Genomic DNA, 19,719 nt, shown 5'->3' with positions numbered 1-19,719 from the left:
GACCAAATTTCCACCAACAAATGTACAGTAACCTGTTGTGGACTTAGGGTCGATTACGTTTCCCGCCCAATTTGCATCGCAATATCCCATGAGTTGTGTGTTTTCATTCTTCTTCATGATGATGCCACGACCCACAGACCCTTTTAAGTAACGTAATATCCTCTTAACAAGGTTCATATGCTCAATTGTGGGAGATTGCATGAATTGGCTTACGACACTTACGAAATATGTGATGTCAGGTCTGGTGATTGTTAGGTAGATCAACTTACCAATAAGCCTTTGATAATGGCGTATATTAGTGAGTGGCGTGCCCTCCAAGCTAGGTTTGAGCTTGCTATCCAGAGGAGTAATTGCAGGTTTGGCATCTCTCATGTTAACTTCCTTGAGCAAATCCAGGATATACTTTCTTTGATTTAGAAATAGTCCCTTATGAGAAGTTGCCATCTCTATGCCAAGGAAATACTTCAATACCCCAAGGTCTTTAATTGCAAACCTTTTTCTGAGTGACTGGTTGAGTTTGAAGATCTCTTTAGCACTATCTCCTGCAATTATTAAGTCATTGACATAGATCAACACAACCAATTTTCCCACAGCTCCAGTGCGAACAAATAATGAGGAATCGACATTGCTTCTTTTGAAACCAACACTTGTGAGAACTGAGCTTAGCTTGCCATACCAAGCTCGGGGGGATTGTTTTAGTCCATAAATTGATTTGTGCAATTTGCACACTAAATCATGCTCATTGCTTTGAGGGTGCCCTGGTGGCAATTTCATATAGACTTCTTCTTCGAGATCACCATGTAAGAATGCATTCTTCACGCCCATTTGGTACATGGACCATCCCTTATTGACAGCCACAGACAATAGAACCCTAACTGAGTTCATTTTCGCAACAGGGGCAAACGTTTCTTTGTAATCTACATCGAAAGTTTGAGTGAATCCCCTAGCCACCAACCTTGCTTTATGCCTCTCAATTGAGCCATCTGAATTGAATTTGATCTTATAAATCCATTTACAACCCACAACCCTTTTTCCTTTTGGAAGTGTGGTTATACTCCATGTTTTGTGTTGATCTAGAGCTTTAAGTTCTTCTTGCATTGCTTCTTTCCACACTTCTTTGTTGTTTTTTCCATAAGTGAGGTTTTGTTGGGTAAGCACTAATCAATGAGATCGTTTCGAGTTAAGTTCTAACTCGATAGAAATAAACTCACATGTACACAAAACTATACCTCAATCCAAATTGTAAAGGCTGAGTTCGAGTTGGCTTCGTCTAACATATAATAATGTACATATCATATCTCTATCACTCCATCTCCTACGTTACAAATACAATGAGAGGAGTGGTAAACAAAAGTATACATGGCACTCCCTCCATCACTCTTTTACCCCCAAATCAAATCTCAACCACACAAATTTCAATTGAATTTTAACTTAATAAAATCGACGTCGTGCACACAAAAGAGCCCCACACTCAATCCAAACATCAAATCAAAACTTCCAGTCCTTTCCATCTCCCTCATAAATCACAATAATTATCCATCTTCTCCCTTACCATACATGGCAGTGCTCTGCCTCCCGCTATTATCCTACACGCTACCCACCACTTAAAATGCGCACCCTCCTCACTCTGAGGCCACCACCACCGTCGTCGTCGCTCCTCCTCCCATGCCTCTCCGCCCTCTCTCCTCCTCCCTCCTCTTCCTTCCTCTTCAGCTCCCGACCTAACAGGCGCTCCCACTTCCTCACCTCGTGCTCTTCTCTCAAGCAGTCCAAGAAGAAGTCCCTCCAGAACACCCCCAATGCTCCTCCGCAGAGCCAGCGCTGGTTCTTCAACACCCCCAAGAACGACGACGGCGGTGAAATTGAAAAGACCGGTGAGGCTGACAACGGCGCCTTCGACGGCGACACTGCGTTTAAAGGCACTGTTTTGGCCGGTGTTGTCCTGGTCGGTATTGTTGGTGGGTTCGCCGGTGTTGGGTATGTGTACAAGGATCAAATCAACGCCTTCTTGAATCAGTTTTCCACTTTCATTGAAGGTAAATTTGCCAAATTTTTGTACCCTTTTCAGGTTTCTGTTAATTCTGCTTGGATTTTGTTCATTGGTGTTAGAATTTGGTCTTGTTGTATACCCACCTGAGGTTTATTTTAGAAATTTTCTGGTTGCAATGATTAGTTTTGAATGGATAGGATTGCCATTTACGCAAATCGGATATCAGCTTTTCAGATCTTTTTGTGATATCATTATGATTGTAGTATGTATTTGGTATATGATTGATTGTAATATGGAGAATTCGACAGATTCGAGGTAGATTCAATGTTTTATTAATTCAGTTTCTCAACCCTCATAGTTTAGCTATGTGACAATGTAGAAGTCTAGCCTTTTTAAGGACTTTGGGCAACTTATGGGCACAAAAATCTGTCCAAGGCACTTACAGTTTAATCATTACACTGCGATACCATATTCATATGTTCTTCATGTTTTCTTTCTTTCATGATGATTGAAAATTCTTATCTGAATAATGAGGCAGTTGATCAGCTTACGACAAGCAGCATTAAGAAAAAAACACATAACAAACAGAACATAAGCGTTTACCAGCCTAACAATATCAGTGATACAGATCAAAGACAAAATTGATCAGGAAGACGCCACTAAAAATTAAAGCATGTTCTGTTTTTTCATTCTTTTCTTTGAATTTTCTGCAAGGAAGAATCTCCATGCAAATAGCCTTCATTTTAATACGAGTCAAATCATCCTCAGATTTTGGTAAAACATCTAGCCATTTTCTCTAGCCAAATATAGTTTGCATAAGCAGTTCAGGCTATCGCTGGCCACAGTTGATAGATTCACCATTCAAGTTTGCAATAGCCTCCACCAAAGTGCATAAGAAAAACAGTGCTTTAGAACTTGCTGTGCTGTTGTGTTTGAGTAACAGTGTAACTGTGTAGAGTTCAAGTTATATAGTTATACATTTAAATGCGTTGTCTTCCTAGGTTCTCTTCCCTTCTAGGTACAATCACATGTTTTAGTTTGATTTTAGGGAGCCCTTGTGATGGAATCAACCCTTAATATGCAGGGGAAAAATGTGCTCCCTTTCCTGCGTTGTTTCTTGAAGTGCTAGTTCTTGTACCTTAATGATCTTTTGATAAAAAAAAGAAGGATATTTAGCATTAAGCTGGGCTTTCTGTTTCTTTCTTTTTGATACAATTCTATATTTGACTTAATCTCATCAAACTTTTGGTGAACAGGTTATGGTCCAGCTGGATATGCTTTGTTTGTTGCAGTTTATGCCGGACTGGAAGTATGCCTTTGATACCTATTCCTTGAATGTATTGCTATCTATATGGATTTTAGCCTTTAATATGTTTTTATTCCCACTTGTTTGTTCACCCTTATGCTATTTATGTACATTTCCACATTCAACCTTTGCAGATATTTTTATTTTATTTTTTTGTAGTATCTGTTTTAGATGTATGAGACATAGAAAGCCAAACCGTCATTTCCAGTACTAACATAATAAAACTTATGTTTCCGTAGATCCTTGCGATTCCAGCAGTTCCATTGACCATGTCAGCTGGTCTTCTCTTTGGCACAGTTGTTGGTTCCATTCTCGTCTCTATAAGTGGCACGGTGAGTTTTTTTATCCCTTTTTTTTTATTTTTTTATTTTTTTTATAACTATACAAAGAACAATTTATCAATATTTGCGCTAAATTTTTTTCTTTCCCTTATGGTATTTACCTATTTCAGGTTGCTGCTAGTGTTGCCTTTTTGATTGCTAGATATTTTGCTCGTGAGCGTATTGTTAAAATGGTTGAGGGAAACAAAAAGTTTCTTGCCATTGATAAGGCTATTGGAGAAAACGGATTTAGAGTTGTCACTCTCCTTCGCTTGAGCCCTTTGCTTCCCTTTTCGTTGGGGAACTATTTATATGGATTGACATCTGTAAAGTTTGTACCATACGTGTTGGGAAGGTTTGCTGCTCTGCTTCTTTTTCACTCAGTTAAAGTTCTTATATCTCAACTTGGGTTTTGTTATACAAATTTTTATGGGCCGCTCTTGAGAGTTAGGGCTGTTAATCAGACAGGTTGAGCTGGAATTAGGACTTATTTTTATCCCAACTCAATTTGTAAGGTTCGTAGGACGATTATTTGGACCCAGTATTTAACCCAGCTTAAACTGTCCTATTTGATGAGCTACAGGCTGAGTTTGGGTCGGACCAAAGTGGATTAGGTCTAAGTTGTTATGGTAATTTAAACAAAATTTGGTATCTTTCTGGCTCCAACTTGTTACCCCTTAGGTTGTGGAAATGACTTAATAACCAACTTGCAGGCAACCCTTAGGTTAAAGATACAAAATACATATCTTCATACCAAACTTAAGATAACTATAAAGAATAAATTGGATCAGGCATATAATAGGCTAGGATAAGCCCAAGCTCTACCTGAAAAAGGCTTGGGCTCAAAATGTTTTCAGAGATCGTCTTTTGGAAACTCAATGTTGGTTTAGCTGAAATTTTCAGGCCACACAAATTGGATGACCTAGTAAGTTGAGGCTAAGAAGATTCTTCTGTGCCAGTCTGCATTCATGACTTATTCATTGATTTCCTCACAAGGGCTCAAATTTTCATGTTTAAAAAAAAGGGGAGAATATGATGGTTAGGACTCAGGACTCAGGACTCATGTCTGGTAGTTTACGTTCAAAAGTAGTTGATATCTAATCTCATGAACTAATCTAAATATGTATAACAGGTTTGTAACATTATTGACTATCTTGTTCTAAGTCAAATCTATAATTGTCCTACAGTTGGTTGGGGATGCTTCCAGGAACATGGGCTTACGTAAGTGCTGGTGCATTTGGGCGAGCTATAATTGTGAGTCTGCCTGTTTTACTTTTCTCTTGTGGCGATTCTATGTTTTACACCGATAAACTTATATTAATATATATCTTCCTGTCTGAAGGAGATGGGATGTGAGTTGAACTAGGTGAATGAGTATGAAACAAATGATTTAAACTTACCATAAGTATTCGACCAAGAAAAGAAATACTTACCATACGTCGGAAGCAATATAATTCAAGTTAATATATAACGTTGATCAGATGTGAAAATGAAACATAAGAACAGACACATTGTTTGTCTTTACATTATTTTAATTTAATAGATGGCTATGCTTATTATTCCTTGATAAGACTAAAAATCTTTTAAAAAATATACTTTTGAAGCTACGATAGTACAAAATGACAAATATAGATCAAGAAACTGACTTATTGCACATCATCAGGTTGTGAAAAAGGGAACCTAGTGGGCTAATGTTAACATCTTTGTTTCTGCTGTGGTATTCCTGTCTGTAAGGTCTATGTAGTAGGGGTTTTCTTTCTCAGTTAACATGCTGCAACAAGTTAATAATAAGTAGTAGACTGAGGAAAATATTGTGGAGTTGCTTTCTCATCAGCAATAACTGGTAACACTTAAAGGAAGTTAAGCAGTATGAACAATGCGTGTGACTTGAACCATCAATACTAACTATGAGTGAAGATGGACAATGTAATTCAAATTTAGACATATCTAACCTCCCACAAATGAAGAGACAGGTTTTACATTGGTAAGTGCCTGGTTAGCGTTTATTGGGTCATCATATTTGAATCAAACTCTTTTTCTTTATCTGATAGTTTTGAGTATAAACGATTAGATACCAAAGAAGGAGAGTTGGATATCTATAAACTAGCTAGAGCAAGGGAAAAGAAGACAAGGGACCTAAACCAAGTGAGGTGCATCAAGGATGAGGATGGAAAGGTTCTTGCTACAGAGAACGCGGTTAAAGACAGATGGAGAGGTTATTTTCATAATCTTTTCAATGAAGGACATGAAAGGAGTGCTTCTTTAGGGGAGTTGAGTAACTCAGAAGAGTGTAGAAACTACTCTTTTTATCGTCGAATCCGGAAGGAAGAAGTGGTTGTAGCTTTGAAGAAGATGAAGCATAGAAAAGCAATAGGCCCAGACGATATACCAATCGAAGTGTGGAAAGTTTTGGGAGAGACAGGTATAACATGGCTCACTGACCTTTTCAATAGGATTTTGAAAACGAAGAAGATGCCAAATGAGTGGCGAACGAGCACTTTGGTGCCTATCTACAAGAATAAGGGCGACGTACAAAATTGCATGAACTATAGGGGTATTAAGCTAATGAGTCATACAATGAAGCTCTGGGAGAGAGTCATTGAGCATAGATTGAGGCAAGAGACACGGGTTTCGGACAACCAATTCGGGTTCATGCCAGGGCGCTCAACCATGGAGGCAATCTATCTCTTACGAAGATTGATGGAAAGATATAGAGATGGGAAAAAGGATTTACACATGGTCTTTATAGATTTGGAAAAAGCGTATGATAGGGTCCCAAGAGACATTCTTTGGAGGATTTTAGAGAAGAAAGGAGTACGAGTAGCATATATCCAAGCTATAAAAGATATGTATGAAGGAGCAAAGACTGCCGTAAGAACTCATGAAAGACAAACCGAAAGCTTTCCCATAACTGTAGGATTACATCAAGGCTCATCCTTAAGTCCTTACCTTTTTGCGTTGGTAATGGATGAGTTAACAGGACATATTCAAGATGATATTCCTTGGTGTATGCTTTTCGCAGACGATATAGTGTTGATAGATGAAACTCAGGAAGGGGTAAATGCAAAGCTTAACCTTTGGAGAGAAGTGTTGGAATCTAAAGGTCTTCGCCTAAGCCGATCAAAGACAGAATATATGGAGTGCAAGTTCAGTGCAAATGGAGGCCAAAACGAGTTAGGGTGAGGATCGGAGATCAAGAAATACCAAAGAGCGATCATTTTCGTTACCTAGGATCTATCTTGCAAAAGAACGGAGAATTAGATGGAGATCTCAACCATAGAATACAAGCTGGATGGATGAAGTGGAAGAGTGCATCTGGCGTGTTGTGTGACCGCCGTATGCCACTGAAGCTCAAGGGAAAATTTTATAGGACGGCAATAAGGCCGACGATGCTGTATGGCACAGAATGTTGGGCGGTGAAGCATCAACACGTACACAAAATGGGTGTAGCTGAGATGAGGATGCTTCGTTGGATGTGTGGGCACACGAGAAATGATAAGATTAGGAATGAGGATATCCGGGGTAAAGTAGGAGTAGCCGAAATTGAAGGAAAAATGAGAGAAAATCGGTTACGGTGGTTTGGACATGTGCAAAGAATGCCTACTGACGCTCCGATTAGAAGATGCGACTATGGGACAGAGGTTCAGGGCCGAAGGGGTAGAGGAAGACCTAGGAAAACTTTGGAAGAGACTAAGAAAAGACTTAGAGTACTCGGATCTAACGAAGGACATGACACAGGACCGAGCACAATGGCGTTCTAAGATTCATATAGCCGATCCCACTCAGTGACTTGGATTTTCCAAGTCTCCAACCGAGAAGTTTTCCTCACTCGGGAAATTAAGGGAACACTACCTCAACCTACATGCTCCACTCACAAAGCTTCAACATACAAGCTTCAACAAAAGAAAATTCAAAGAACTTAGCGAAGAAGGCTTTGGTGTATTTAACACAATATGTTGAAATGAAGAAAAGCTTATTTATTGATATCCCCGATAAGCTACAAATATGTACATATACATGAGTCAAAATAAACAAACAAGAGGGAGCCTTCACAAAGGTTGCTTAGGAGAAGTCTCAGCAATCGGTAGAGCCCCAGAAAGAGAAGGCACCGGAGGGGGATTATTCGGAGCCTTAGTACTGGACAGAACCCTAGAAGGAGGAGGCATCAGAGGTTGATCATTTGGAGCTTCATTACGCGGTACAGCCCCAGAAGACGAAGGCAATAAATGCCTTTGGAACAAACCCACAAATCTCTGATGATCAAGTAAAACCTGACCATCAGATTCCTTCATCTGGTCAAGCTTCCTCTTCATGTTTGTGGCATAGTCATGTGCGAGCCGGTGCAACTGTTTATTCTCATGCTTGAGCCCTCTCATCTCCTGTTTGAGACTCATCACTTCAGCCGCCAATGACTCAACTTGACGGGTTCGAGCAAATAGGCGTTGGGCCATATTAGACACAGAACCTGCACACTGAACACTGAGAGCCAGAGAATCCTTAACAGCTAACTCATCAGACCGTTTGGAAAGTAGTCTGTTATCTTTGGGAGTGAGAAGGTTCCTGGCCACCACCGCAGCGGTCATATCATTCTTCATCACGGAATCCCCAACGGTAAGAGGACCAGTAGGGGAAACGAAGGATGGGCGCCATATGTTGTCTGGAGAAGGCGGGGCTGCCTCTTCAACAAGGTTCAAGTCAAAACGACGGTCGGAGGGGCCAGACATTTTCAAAGATGTTGAAGAGAGAAGAAGTCGGACAAATCAAGATCTTAGAAATGCAAGAATGGAGCTTCTACTGGTGGAGATTCAAGTGTGCTTTGGAACTTAATGCCAGCCCCTATAAAAATCTGCACTCGATGGAGCTTCAGAAATCGAAGAGGCGTTTGCTTTCTCAAAAGCTGGGCTGCTCAGAGACCACGAGGGTTGATCTCAGAAATCGAAGAGGCGTTTGCTTTCTCAAAAGCTGGGCTGCGCAAAGACCACGAAGGCTGATCTCAGAAATCGAAGAGGCGCTTGCTTTCTCAAAAGCTGGGCTGCTCAGAGACCACGAGGGCCGATCTCAGAAATCGAAGAGGCACCTACTTTTCCAGCCTTGTCAGCACCTGTCACACGCACACTCAGCTTTGCGGAAATTATGGGCATTCTGTCGAAGACTTTTGGTGAAGTAGAAAGCATGTAAATCTTACTGTTCAATCACCCACTTCCCACACGCAACAGTAGCTCATGGGTACCACAGATAACTTTACCAAAGTTCTCTGCCAAAGTTGAGCACGTGAAGCTTGCAGCTCCCACTACATCGCTCTGACCAAGAAGGGTAAAAGAATAGCAAAGAAACAACACTAAAAAAAAAGTTTAGACACATAAATTTTGAAGGTCTAGCTACCATATTATTACCCATAAGGGTAAAGGAACAGTATCACTGTTGGATAATTGGAAAGTCCCTGTGTGTCAACCTCTGTGCTTCGTGGCAAGGTAGACTAGCAAACATGCCCAACCTTTACTCACATTCGAGAAAACACTCCCAACAAGATTACAAGATTGCTTGCTCCAAAATTGAAGAGGCACCGTCCTCCGATTCTCGAGAGCCAGACTCCCAACATGCCTACTTTCTCAAAAATCGAAGAGAGGGTAAAGGAACAGTACCATTGCTGGATAATTGGAAAGTCCCTGTGTGTCAACCTTTACTCACATTCGAGAAAACACTCACTTTCTCAAAAATCGAAGAGACACCGCTCTCCGAATCTCGAGAGCCAGACCCCCAGCATGATTGCTTTCTCAAAAATCGAAGAGGTATCGTTCTCCGAATCTCGAGAGCCAGATCCCCGATAGGATTGCTTGTTCGAAAACCGAAGAGGCACCATTTTCCCAACTTCAAGAGTCGAATCTCCTTGGATAAAGCTTGTCTGTAATCTTTACACGCAACATCAGCTTTCCAGATACCACAGACCACTTTTTCAAAGTGCTCTGACAGAGTTAAAACATGTGAAGCTGGCAGCTCCAACTACCGTGCTATGACCAAGCAGGGTAAAGGAATAGCATTACTACTTGTTGTTAGGGAGACTCCTATATATGTCGACCTCCATCCCCAACGGACAGGCAGACCTGCAAAAATGCTCAACCCTTCCTCATATCTGAGAGGGCACTCCCAACGAAGCCTTTCGAAATATTCAGCTTTCTTTCCCCCCGATAATACCTCTGCAAACAAGCTATACTAGAGCAAGAATATCTCATATCATCAGGGTTAAAAGCAAGAGTATCCCATATCATGCTTTTTCCCTATCTTTTCCTTTGGCCTTGTTCTTACCTGCAAGACAAGGAGAAAGAGAGCAATCAGTCAGCACTTGGAATCAAGCTTCCAGCTAGGAACTGACTGCTTGGAACCCCTTACCTGATTACTTACCTGACATTGCTCTCGAGTACTCATCTTCAACATCTTATGCTTCCAGGGAAGATACCGCATCTGCCTGAAGAACAGATAGGGCAAGTGAGAAGGATACAAGGAAGCATGTGGAGACAAGCGTAACAGCACACATGCTGATACATCCATTACTCTGTCAAAGCAAAAGTATCCCATATCAGCAGGGTCGAACGTACTCTAGATTTGATGGACTTGTTTTGACCCTCAAATTCTTCAGTCGGCCTTATACTCTGGAGGAAACCAGAAAACCCTCCAGCTCAGTTCAAGAATAAGCCTATGGAAAGTTACTTCTTCAAAAGCAAAAGTATCCCATATCATCTCTTCTCATTTTTCTTCTCTTTATCCTTCATGTTGCCTGCAAAATAGGGAGAATGTGAACAATCAGCCGGAGCTCTGATTGCTCACCTTGTCTGTCACCTCTTTCAGCAAATCCCCTAGCTCGGCGACTTGGGGGACTCCTACTACATGGTTTGTATCGCGCTTGACCAAGCCTGAAACTACAAGTAAGCTTCAAGTGAAATTGATACATTACCTTGTGCATCTCCACCAGTTAAAGATACCACCCCTGGATGGAGGAAGAGTACTTCCAGAGAAGATGCCACATCTACCTATGAGACAGATAAGGCAAGTCAAGACGATACCACACTCCGATACTTGGAAGTTTCGTGATTACGAGATCATTCTCCCACAATATTTCCTAATGTCATTTGTACTAAATCATTCACTTGTACTCACTAAAGGAGAGCTTGAACCTATGTACTTGTGTAAACCCTTCACAATTAATGAGAACTCCTCTATTCCGTGAACGTAGCCAATCTGGGTGAACCACGTACATCTTGTGTTTGCTTTCCTATCTCTATCCATTTATATACTTATCCACACTAATGACCGGAGCAATCTAGCGAAGATCACAAAAAGCGACCGTTTTTGCTACCTAGGATCTATCTTGCAAGAGAACGGAGAATTAGATGGAGATCTCAACCATAGAATACAAGTTGGATGGATGAAGTGTAACAGTGCATCCGGCGTGTTGTGTGACTGTCGTAGGCCACTAAAGCTCAAGGGAAAATTTTATAGGACGGCAATAAGGCCAGCGATGTTGTATGGCACAGAATGTTGGGCGGTGAAACATCAACACGTACACAAAATGGGTGTAGCGGAGATGAGGATGCTTCGTGGGAGGTGTGGGCACACGAGAAATGATAAGATTTGGAATGAGGATATCCGAGGTAAAGTAGGAGTAGCCGAAATTGAAGGAAAGATGAGAGAAAATCGGTTCCGGTGATTTGGACATGTGCAAAGAAGGCCTACTGACGCTCCGGTTCGAAGATGTGACTACGGGACAGAGGTTCAAGGCCGAAGGGGTAAAGGAAGACCTAGGAAAACTTTGGAAGAGACTCTAAGAAAAGACTTAGAGTACTTGGATCTAACGGAGGACATGACACAAAACCGAGCGCAATGGCGTTCTAGGATTCATATAGCCGACCCCACTTAGTGGGAAAAGGCTTTGTTGTTGTTGTTGTATAGTTTTGAGTAAATTAGAGAACTGCTACTTGCCACAAGATTGACGTAGTGAAATCGTGTTGACACCCTAGTTACATTCTTATTCTATATGATAGAATAGATAGTTACCAGACCTAGGTCAGGTATTGCACAACCTTGCTATATTCTGTGGTTGATGCAGTTACAAGTCTGGGAAATGAAAAGGGGTCGTAACATCCAGATGCATTGGTGATTGTCATGCTGGCATCTGCAACACTGGGCTCTACATATGTATTAATGCATGTTTTCATGCAGTTAGTAACTTGGGTATCCTATCAGATTAGTTACACTTGTTTGCAATCCTTATGGCGAGGAAATGTAATAGAATGAATAGTTAGAGAATTTAAGGAACCGTCAAATTTGTGGATTTTTATATCTTTTTTGGGGTCCAGGTTGCAGCTGTCATTTTAAAGGGAATGTTTTGAATGATTTATATTATTTATTAGCTTTGGATATAGTGCAGAACTGTACTCTGTTAGGGAAGGAGTGTCATGTTATTGCTGTTCAGAATGTAACGATTGGAAAACTTGAGAAGTTTGTCGGAACAGTATTTGATGAACAGGCACTAAGCAGCTGGTCATATCGAAGCCGATAGGAATTTCTTTAACTTCATATTGTTACGTGCTACAGATTTATGTAGTTGCATACTGCTGCTCGATAGATTTACGACTTACCAAGGATCAGAATTTGGTGTTATCAAATACCGCACAATTTGTTTATGAGACACATTGTTATTATGAATTAGAAAACATGTGTTTCCTTCTATTGATATTGTACAGTTAAGGAATTTAGTTAGGTTCCGTGTAGTTACCCGAGGTTCATTTTGAATCGTTTGTGAATGTTTTTGTTTTGGTGTTGGTGGTGTTTCAGCAAGAAGAATCTGAAGTTGGTTTGCCTGGAGGAAATGGTCAGCTGTTGACACTAGGGCTTGGACTGTTAGCCACAGCATTGGCTGCTGCTTATGTAACACGACTAGCAAAGGTAAGCTCCCACTTTGACAAGCATTTTCGTTTATAGGGTTTGTCAAATGTCATTGTTCCTTTTGAAAACCAGATGCCTAAATAGGCGTTCTTTACGCCAAGTTGAAATGATTATTTTTTCTGGTTTTTGATGCAGGATGCTGTAAAAGATATCGATTAGGTGACGGGTTCTGTCTGCCCATGAAGTCTGCACAATGTATTTGAAACTTCAAAAACAAAAAAAAAAAAGGGTAAAAGGTTGATAGCTACTTCGCTGCCTTGTAATTATCCAACTTTTGGCAAATTGAATAGGAAATGTATTGATTTTTACTCTTGAATTGCATCACTAATTCCTGATGAGAAATGTGGTTCAGATTTTTCCATTCCAGCAGGAGTATGTACTGATTAATATTAGTTTTTATTTTTTTATTATTTGTAAATGAGGTTTTATGTTCATATTACCCATAGATGGCGATGTATGACAGCAATGCTAATTTTAAATCTAGTTAAAGACTATCCAATTATGTGGAGTAGTCGTATGATCGTATTCCGCTCTTCTTAGAGTGAATAATGCACATTTTCCACATATTTCATACCACATTATACAATCTAATAGATGTAGAGTCCACAAATATGTGTCTCATTTCTATTGAAGAAGTGGTAAATATGATACAAAAAACATAGTAAGAGTTGCATTTGTACTTTAGAGAGTAGAATATCACTTTGTTTAGAACATAATATCATAAAAGAAACTGCAAAAAACCACATCTTCAATAAAGATGGAATGCACGTATGTCAATGGCCTACCTCTGTTAAAAAAAATCCATATAAATATGAAATAAGAAACTCAAAAGTGTAATATACGGTGGAAATTGATACAAATATGATATAAACATATGGCAAATGTAATATACGCTGGAAATTTAATTTCCACACCACTCTCAAAAATCCAATTTTTTGTGCATGTGTGACACATCCGACCTTGATATCCATCAAACACCAAGGTAAGCACGTGCTGACCGACATCCGAAAAGTGATGAAGCCATATTAGGATGCATGAGAAATGTACAACCCGTACTCTTCTTCATGCAACCAGGTGATGAAATGTACAACTCGTACTCTAATATTATTTGGCAACTTGCCACTCATGCCACCAACCAGGTGAAGAAGGAACTCATCTTCATGCCACAAACCAGGTGATGAAATGTACAACCTGTACTCTCCTTCATGCCACCAACCAGGTGATGAAATGTAAAACTCATACTTTAATATCATTTGGCAACTTGCCACTCATGCCACCAACCAGGTGAATAAGGAACTCATCTTCATGCTACAAACCAGGTGATAAATGTACAACCCGTACTCTCTTTCATGTCACCAACCAGGTGATGAAATGTACAACCCGTACTCTAATATCATTTGGCAACTTGCCACTCATGCCACCAACTAAGTGAAGAAAGAACTCATCTTCGTGCCACCAACCAGGTGATGAAATGTATAACCCATACTCTTTTTCATGCCACCAACCAGGTGATGAAATGTACAACCCGTACACTAATATCATTTGGAAACTTGCCACTCATGTCACCAACCAGGTGAAGAAGGAACTCATCTTCATGCCACAAACCAAGTGATGAAATGTACAACCCATACTCTCCTTCATGCCACCAACCAGGTGATGAAATGTACAACCAGTACTCTAATATCATTTGGCAACTTGTCACTCATGCCACAAACCAGGTGATGAAATGTACAACCCGTACTCTCCTTCATGCCACCAACCAGGTCATGAAATGTACAACCCGTACTCTAATATCATTTGGCAACTTTCCATTCATGCCACCAACCAGGTGAAGAAGGAACTCATCCTCATGCCACCAACCAGGTGATGAAATGTAATGAAAGGTGATGAAGGAACTCACCTTCGTACCATCAACCAAGTGATGAAAGCAACTCACCATTCATTTCACCTACCAGAAAACGAGTGGTATAATTTATACATGTGAACTCCTAGCATTCAAAAATAATCAAAAACCCTCAAGCTTGACAACTCAACTAGGGGAGCACTTATGCCCAACAAGAGTTATAGTCATCGACAAAGTCTTATTGCAAGCTAACAACAACTTCAGTGCATGGCATACGAAGATCAAGCTATTCAGCCCTCTTACATCTGCTTCAGACATTTCCCCTCTGTAACAATGGAAACTACAACTCGTAGAAAGCTTCACTCTTGATCAAGACAGTGTGAAGCAAAACCAATTTATGGTGCCAACAAAAGCTTCATCAAAGGAGTTCAACCATAATTCTCAAAAGCTTTACACACTCTTGATCAAGACAGTGTGAAGTAAAACCAATTTATGGTGCCAACAAGAGCTTCATCAATGAAGGACAACCACAATTCTCAAAAGCTTCACACACTCTTAATCAAGACAGTGTGAAACAAAACCAATTTATGGTGCCAACAAAAACTTCATCAATGGAGGGCAACTACAATTCTCAAACCTTCAAGGCAAATTTAAGATTGTTCGAAGCAAATTCAATTTATATGGTTTATCCAAACCTTTGAATACTACAAGGTGTGGCTTGCATCACAATCTCTTGCTCAACAGTGTGGAAGCAAAATTTGTATATGTTGTCTCTCCCACATTTTCAAATTTCTAGTTTCCCCAAAAAAAAAAAAGGAAAATTCAACAAAGCTTCATCAATGGAGGACAACTATAAATTCTCAAAAGCTTCACACTATCTTGACCAAGATAGTATGAAGCAAAATCAATTTGTGGTACCCAACAAAGCTTCACCAACAAAAGCTTCATCAATAGAGGACAACTACAAATTCTCAAAAGCTTCACACTATCTTAATCAAGATAGTATGAAGCAAAATCAATTTGTAGTACCCAACAAAGCTTCACCAACAAAAGCTTCATCAATGGAGGACAACTACAAATTTTCAAAAGCTTCACACTATCTTGATCAAGATAGTGTGAAGCAAAATCAATTCATGATACCCAACAAAAACTTCAAATCCAAAGCTTCACTTACAAAGCTTCAACTCCAAAGCTTCACCAACAAAAGCTTCACCCACCACAAAAGCTTCACCCACAAAAGCTTCATCTACAAAAGTTTCACCTATAAAAGCTTCATCCACAAAAGCTTCCCCCACCACAAAAGCTTCCCCCACCACAAAAGTTTCATCCACAAAAGCTTCATCCACAAAAGCTTCACCCACCACAAAAGCTTCCCCTACCACAAAAGCTTCACCCACAAAAGCTTCAACACAAAAGCTTCACCTACAAAAGCTTCACACTATCTTGATCAAGAAAGTGTGAAGCAAAAACAATTCATGGTACCCAACGAAGCTTCAACCTCAAAGCTTCAACCTCAAAGCTTCACCTACAAAGCTTCCGGAGGTCGTGAATGATGCGTTGCAAGGTAAGAAAGAAAGATGGAGACCTGGAGGGCTTGGGAGAAGCATTTCCGCTTTCGGAGGTCATGAATGATGCGTTGAAGCTCGGTGACTCAGACTTTGTTGCCATTGTAGTCCCAGTCGTTGAGCTCTGGAACCACATTCAAGCTAGGGTTTTCGAGCGGGCTTATTTTGTTGTAGAGGGTCAGCTACTTGGTCCTGCTCGTGTAGTAGGTCCTACTATTATACTGGGAACAATTATAATAACACATATTAAATAAACACACAATCAAGAAATCCAAAGGTAGTTTTTGGATAGGAAGGAAAAACAAAACAATAGTAATTTGTCATCCTTTTCGACCACAAAATTTTTCAAAGCTTCAATTAACTTTATAGTCACAATTTATTTTGTTAAATATTTTCTTCCTGGAAAGAAAAAAATTAAAAAGATTAACATTCCCAAAACATGAATAAGCAGATTCAAAGATTAATCTCCACATGAAACACTTCCAGTAGGAAGAACAACAAACACACTCATTTCAAAACATAAATAAGCAGATTCAAAGATTCAACTTTTGTACAGAAATGAGCCAAAAGCACATGCCGCTTTAATGTATGAGCCAAAAGAACTTTCAGCTTTAGCAGCCCATACCCGACACCCCAAATTTGAGATATATTTGAGACTCAAAAGTGTTTACACAGAAATGTCAAACAACGCAAATCTCTAACCTGATCCTTGTGTGCATCTTGCAGTCATTGTCGCTGAAACTTCTGCATCAAAAGCATCAACAGCCTTTTCAATTCTGAAACAGATACACTGGGAACATCTTTTGAATCTCTTCCCTCTTGACGTTATTGTAAACGCATCGCCAAATCAACATTCGCAGGCGCACCAAAAGCTGCCTAACAAAAAAAAAAAACAAATTTCACAAATCACCTAAATGAAATTCAGCGCAAAATTCCAAAATATTTGAAAATGAAAACAGGAAAGAGTGAGAGTAGTGTCCCGGGCCGATGTCCGATTCATTATGGAGCTGGAGCATATCTGGGAATATGTCTCGGCCGGCGGAGTCGAGATTGGTTTTTCAGCTCCTCCAAAGGGCCTAAAGATTGTGCTCCACCGACTCCTTCGAATTGGACCAGACCAGTAGCGGCAAAAGGCTCAACAACATGTGGCTTTGCCATTGAAAAAAGAACGAATAAGAAGACGACAACTGAAGTGAATTAAAGGAAAAGAATCAATATTTGAATAAATTCAATGTGCCGCAACAGGAGTTTTTGGATCCATTTATATATTAGATTTCCCTTAAAACAAGACATATGGGAAAACAAATAATACCCAAATCTCAACATTAGTGTAGTAGATGAGTAAATAATATATGACAAAAAAAATTCAATGGTGCATACTAAAAATGAGTGAATAGAGTAAGACAGAGTACATGAGTGACTTTGAAATCAATGAATTAAATTCCAAAAGTGAGTGACAAAGAATAATTAAGGCAGAAGCTTAACTACCCTATCAATTTTAAATTCAATGTCTGTTTATTGCATATGCCTTCACTTATATATTAAATTTTGTTCAAATTCAATGTATGTTCACTGCATGCTAATCTGTGTTTTGGCATACTCTTACGAGGTTTGGTCACAAAACTACAACCATTTTTACAAATTCCATAAGCCAACAATGGAAAATGAAACTCACGAAGCAACCTAGAAGGAGGCAGACAACAGAAATCAAAGAACGGAACAGGTGAGAACCAAAACGTTAAAAACAGCACATACCCATTTCAAAGACAAAAAATCATGCAATCCTCCTTTTCCCAGGGCCCTTCAAACTTCTCTGAGTAACACCTGCACACAGAAACAATATCCATTTACCCTATTTAGAAATCGAAAAATGGATTTTAGAGAGAGGAGAGATAATTAGGGTTTAAGAGTAATCGTGGAAACTAATTGTGCTGAGAGGAAGCAATTGTGGTCCACATCTTCACACAACAAATTGGAATTTGGGATTTTAACAGTAACCAACAGTCATTCAAAATTTACTAGTCACAATTAAAGCTTAAGTGATACCTTGATTATAGTCATCAATACGCATGCTCACATACTAAGACCTAAACCCTAAATCATTCCAATCATTCTCTTTCTCGTCCTTGGAGATTATGATTCAAGTAAAATCAAACATTCAAACAACTCATCTCTCACTTGATTGATTGGTACCAAATGAAGGTCAATAATACTTATTTGTAATTTAATTAATAAAAATTGACGCTTGAATCAAAAAGTAAGAAATTAAAAGAGAAATGGAGAAATACCTGGAATGGAATAAGTGAATCATAGATGAAGGAGTTTATGTTTTTGTTTCTGTTTCGAAACCAGAACCAAACCAATTTGGGACAAAAATGAACAATGCTTTCACTTTTTTTCAAGAATTTAACAATTGACCTAAATCAAAATATTAAGAGGCGAAGAGCTTACGTATGTATTAATCAAGAAACAAATAAATTAAATCAGTGGAAGACCCTAATTCACAAAAACAGAGACATAATCCGAGCACCCAGCTTAACAATTTATAAACATCCATTACAATTTGAATGAAAGAACAAAATATAAGTGAAAATTGTAACAAAGCAAATGGCAATTAGACACTAAACAATGAAAAAAAAGCAGTGCATTACCTTTTGAATCAAGGGAGAAAATTGAAAACCCAGACCTTGCCATTCGTTCCTCACCCATCCCATCCTGACCGACTCCGTGCGTAACCCGTTAACCCTAAAGAATACACACACCCATGCTTTCCGCTCTGTATCTCTCTCCTGGCCCATCTCTCTCTCTAAAATGGGAGAAAATCCCATAGATCCTGGCAGAGCACCTACCTAAATCTCTATCTCACTCAGTCCAAACCCGTAGCTCCAATCTCTCTCCAATCTCTCAAGCCCTTTGTCTCCCTCCTCTGTAGTCGCTCTGTCCCCCTCTCTCCGCTCGCCAAAGGCACACCCAGCTGTTTCCGAGTAAAAAATGGGAGCGATTGTCTTCGACAGAGATGTCCCCCTCCCCTCTCTGTCGCCGTGGCTGAAAATAGGTTTTTAAGCCTGAGTGGCAATTTTGTAAATTAAGTCAAAGTTGGTTAAAAGCATCCGAGTGGCAAGCTTGTAAATAAAATGAAATGTGGTTCAAAACACTGTTCATTGGTACAGTGCAATTGAAAAGCCTTCTTTAGACTAAAGTAATGTGTTTCCTTCTATTGATGTTGTTGTACAGTTAAGGAATTTAGTTAGGTTCCGTGTAGTTACCCGAGGTTCATTTTGAATCGTTTGTGAATGTTTTTATTTTGGTCTTGGTGGTGTTTCAGCAAGAAGAATCTGAAGTTGGTTTGCCTGGAGGAAACGGTCAGCTCTTGACACTAGGGCTTGGACTGTTAGCCACAGCATTGACTGCTGCTTATGTAACACGACTAGCAAAGGTAAGCTCCCAAAGCATTTTCGTTTATAGGGTTTGTCAAATGTCATTGTTCCTTTTGAAAACCTGATGCCTAAATAGGTAATTTTTACCAATATTTTAAAAAATGCTAGGCGCTAGTTGGGTGGCGGGTTAGGGCCTAACGCCTAAGCGGCTAGGCGGGTCTAAACGGGCGCTTAGGCAGACTAGGCGGATTTAATAAATCTATTATATTTTATAGAGGTCGCACTTGGTGCGATGGCAAGTGCCTTCGCCCATGAGCGGTAGGTCTCGGGTTCGAGACTTGGGAGCAGCCTCTCCATAAATGGGGGTAAGGCTAGCCG

At 39.9% G+C, this 19,719-nt stretch overlaps 1 protein-coding gene across 1 annotated transcript; it reads left to right on the top strand.

The window, feature by feature from the left end:
• Window positions 1–1,521: 1,521 nt before the first annotated feature.
• LOC126621515 (uncharacterized) lies at window positions 1,522–12,922 on the top strand. Its single transcript, XM_050290033.1, has 7 exons — window positions 1,522–2,036; window positions 3,247–3,299; window positions 3,536–3,628; window positions 3,748–3,971; window positions 4,804–4,870; window positions 12,446–12,556; window positions 12,692–12,922. The coding sequence occupies exons 1-7, from the start codon at window positions 1,610–1,612 to the stop codon at window positions 12,713–12,715; spliced, it is 999 nt and encodes a 332-aa protein (XP_050145990.1). The 5' UTR covers window positions 1,522–1,609; the 3' UTR covers window positions 12,716–12,922.
• Window positions 12,923–19,719: the final 6,797 nt, after the last annotated feature.

The sequence above is a fragment of the Malus sylvestris genome, chromosome 5, assembly GCF_916048215.2.
Source record: "Malus sylvestris chromosome 5, drMalSylv7.2, whole genome shotgun sequence".
NCBI classification, from domain to species: Eukaryota; Viridiplantae; Streptophyta; class Magnoliopsida; order Rosales; family Rosaceae; genus Malus; species Malus sylvestris.
The sequence above is the reverse complement of the archived record's forward strand: the minus strand, read 5'-3'. Positions and strand labels throughout refer to the sequence as shown.

Coding starts and splice junctions, on each gene's coding strand:
- LOC126621515 (XM_050290033.1), top strand. CDS start 1,610: ATGCGCACCCTCCTCACTCTGAGGCCACCACCACCGTCGTCGTCGCTC. Junction 3,972..4,803: donor GTACCATACGTGTTGGGAAG/GTTTGCTGCTCT, acceptor ATTGTCCTACAG/TTGGTTGGGGATGCTTCCAG. Junction 4,871..12,445: donor CATTTGGGCGAGCTATAATT/GTGAGTCTGCCT, acceptor GTGGTGTTTCAG/CAAGAAGAATCTGAAGTTGG.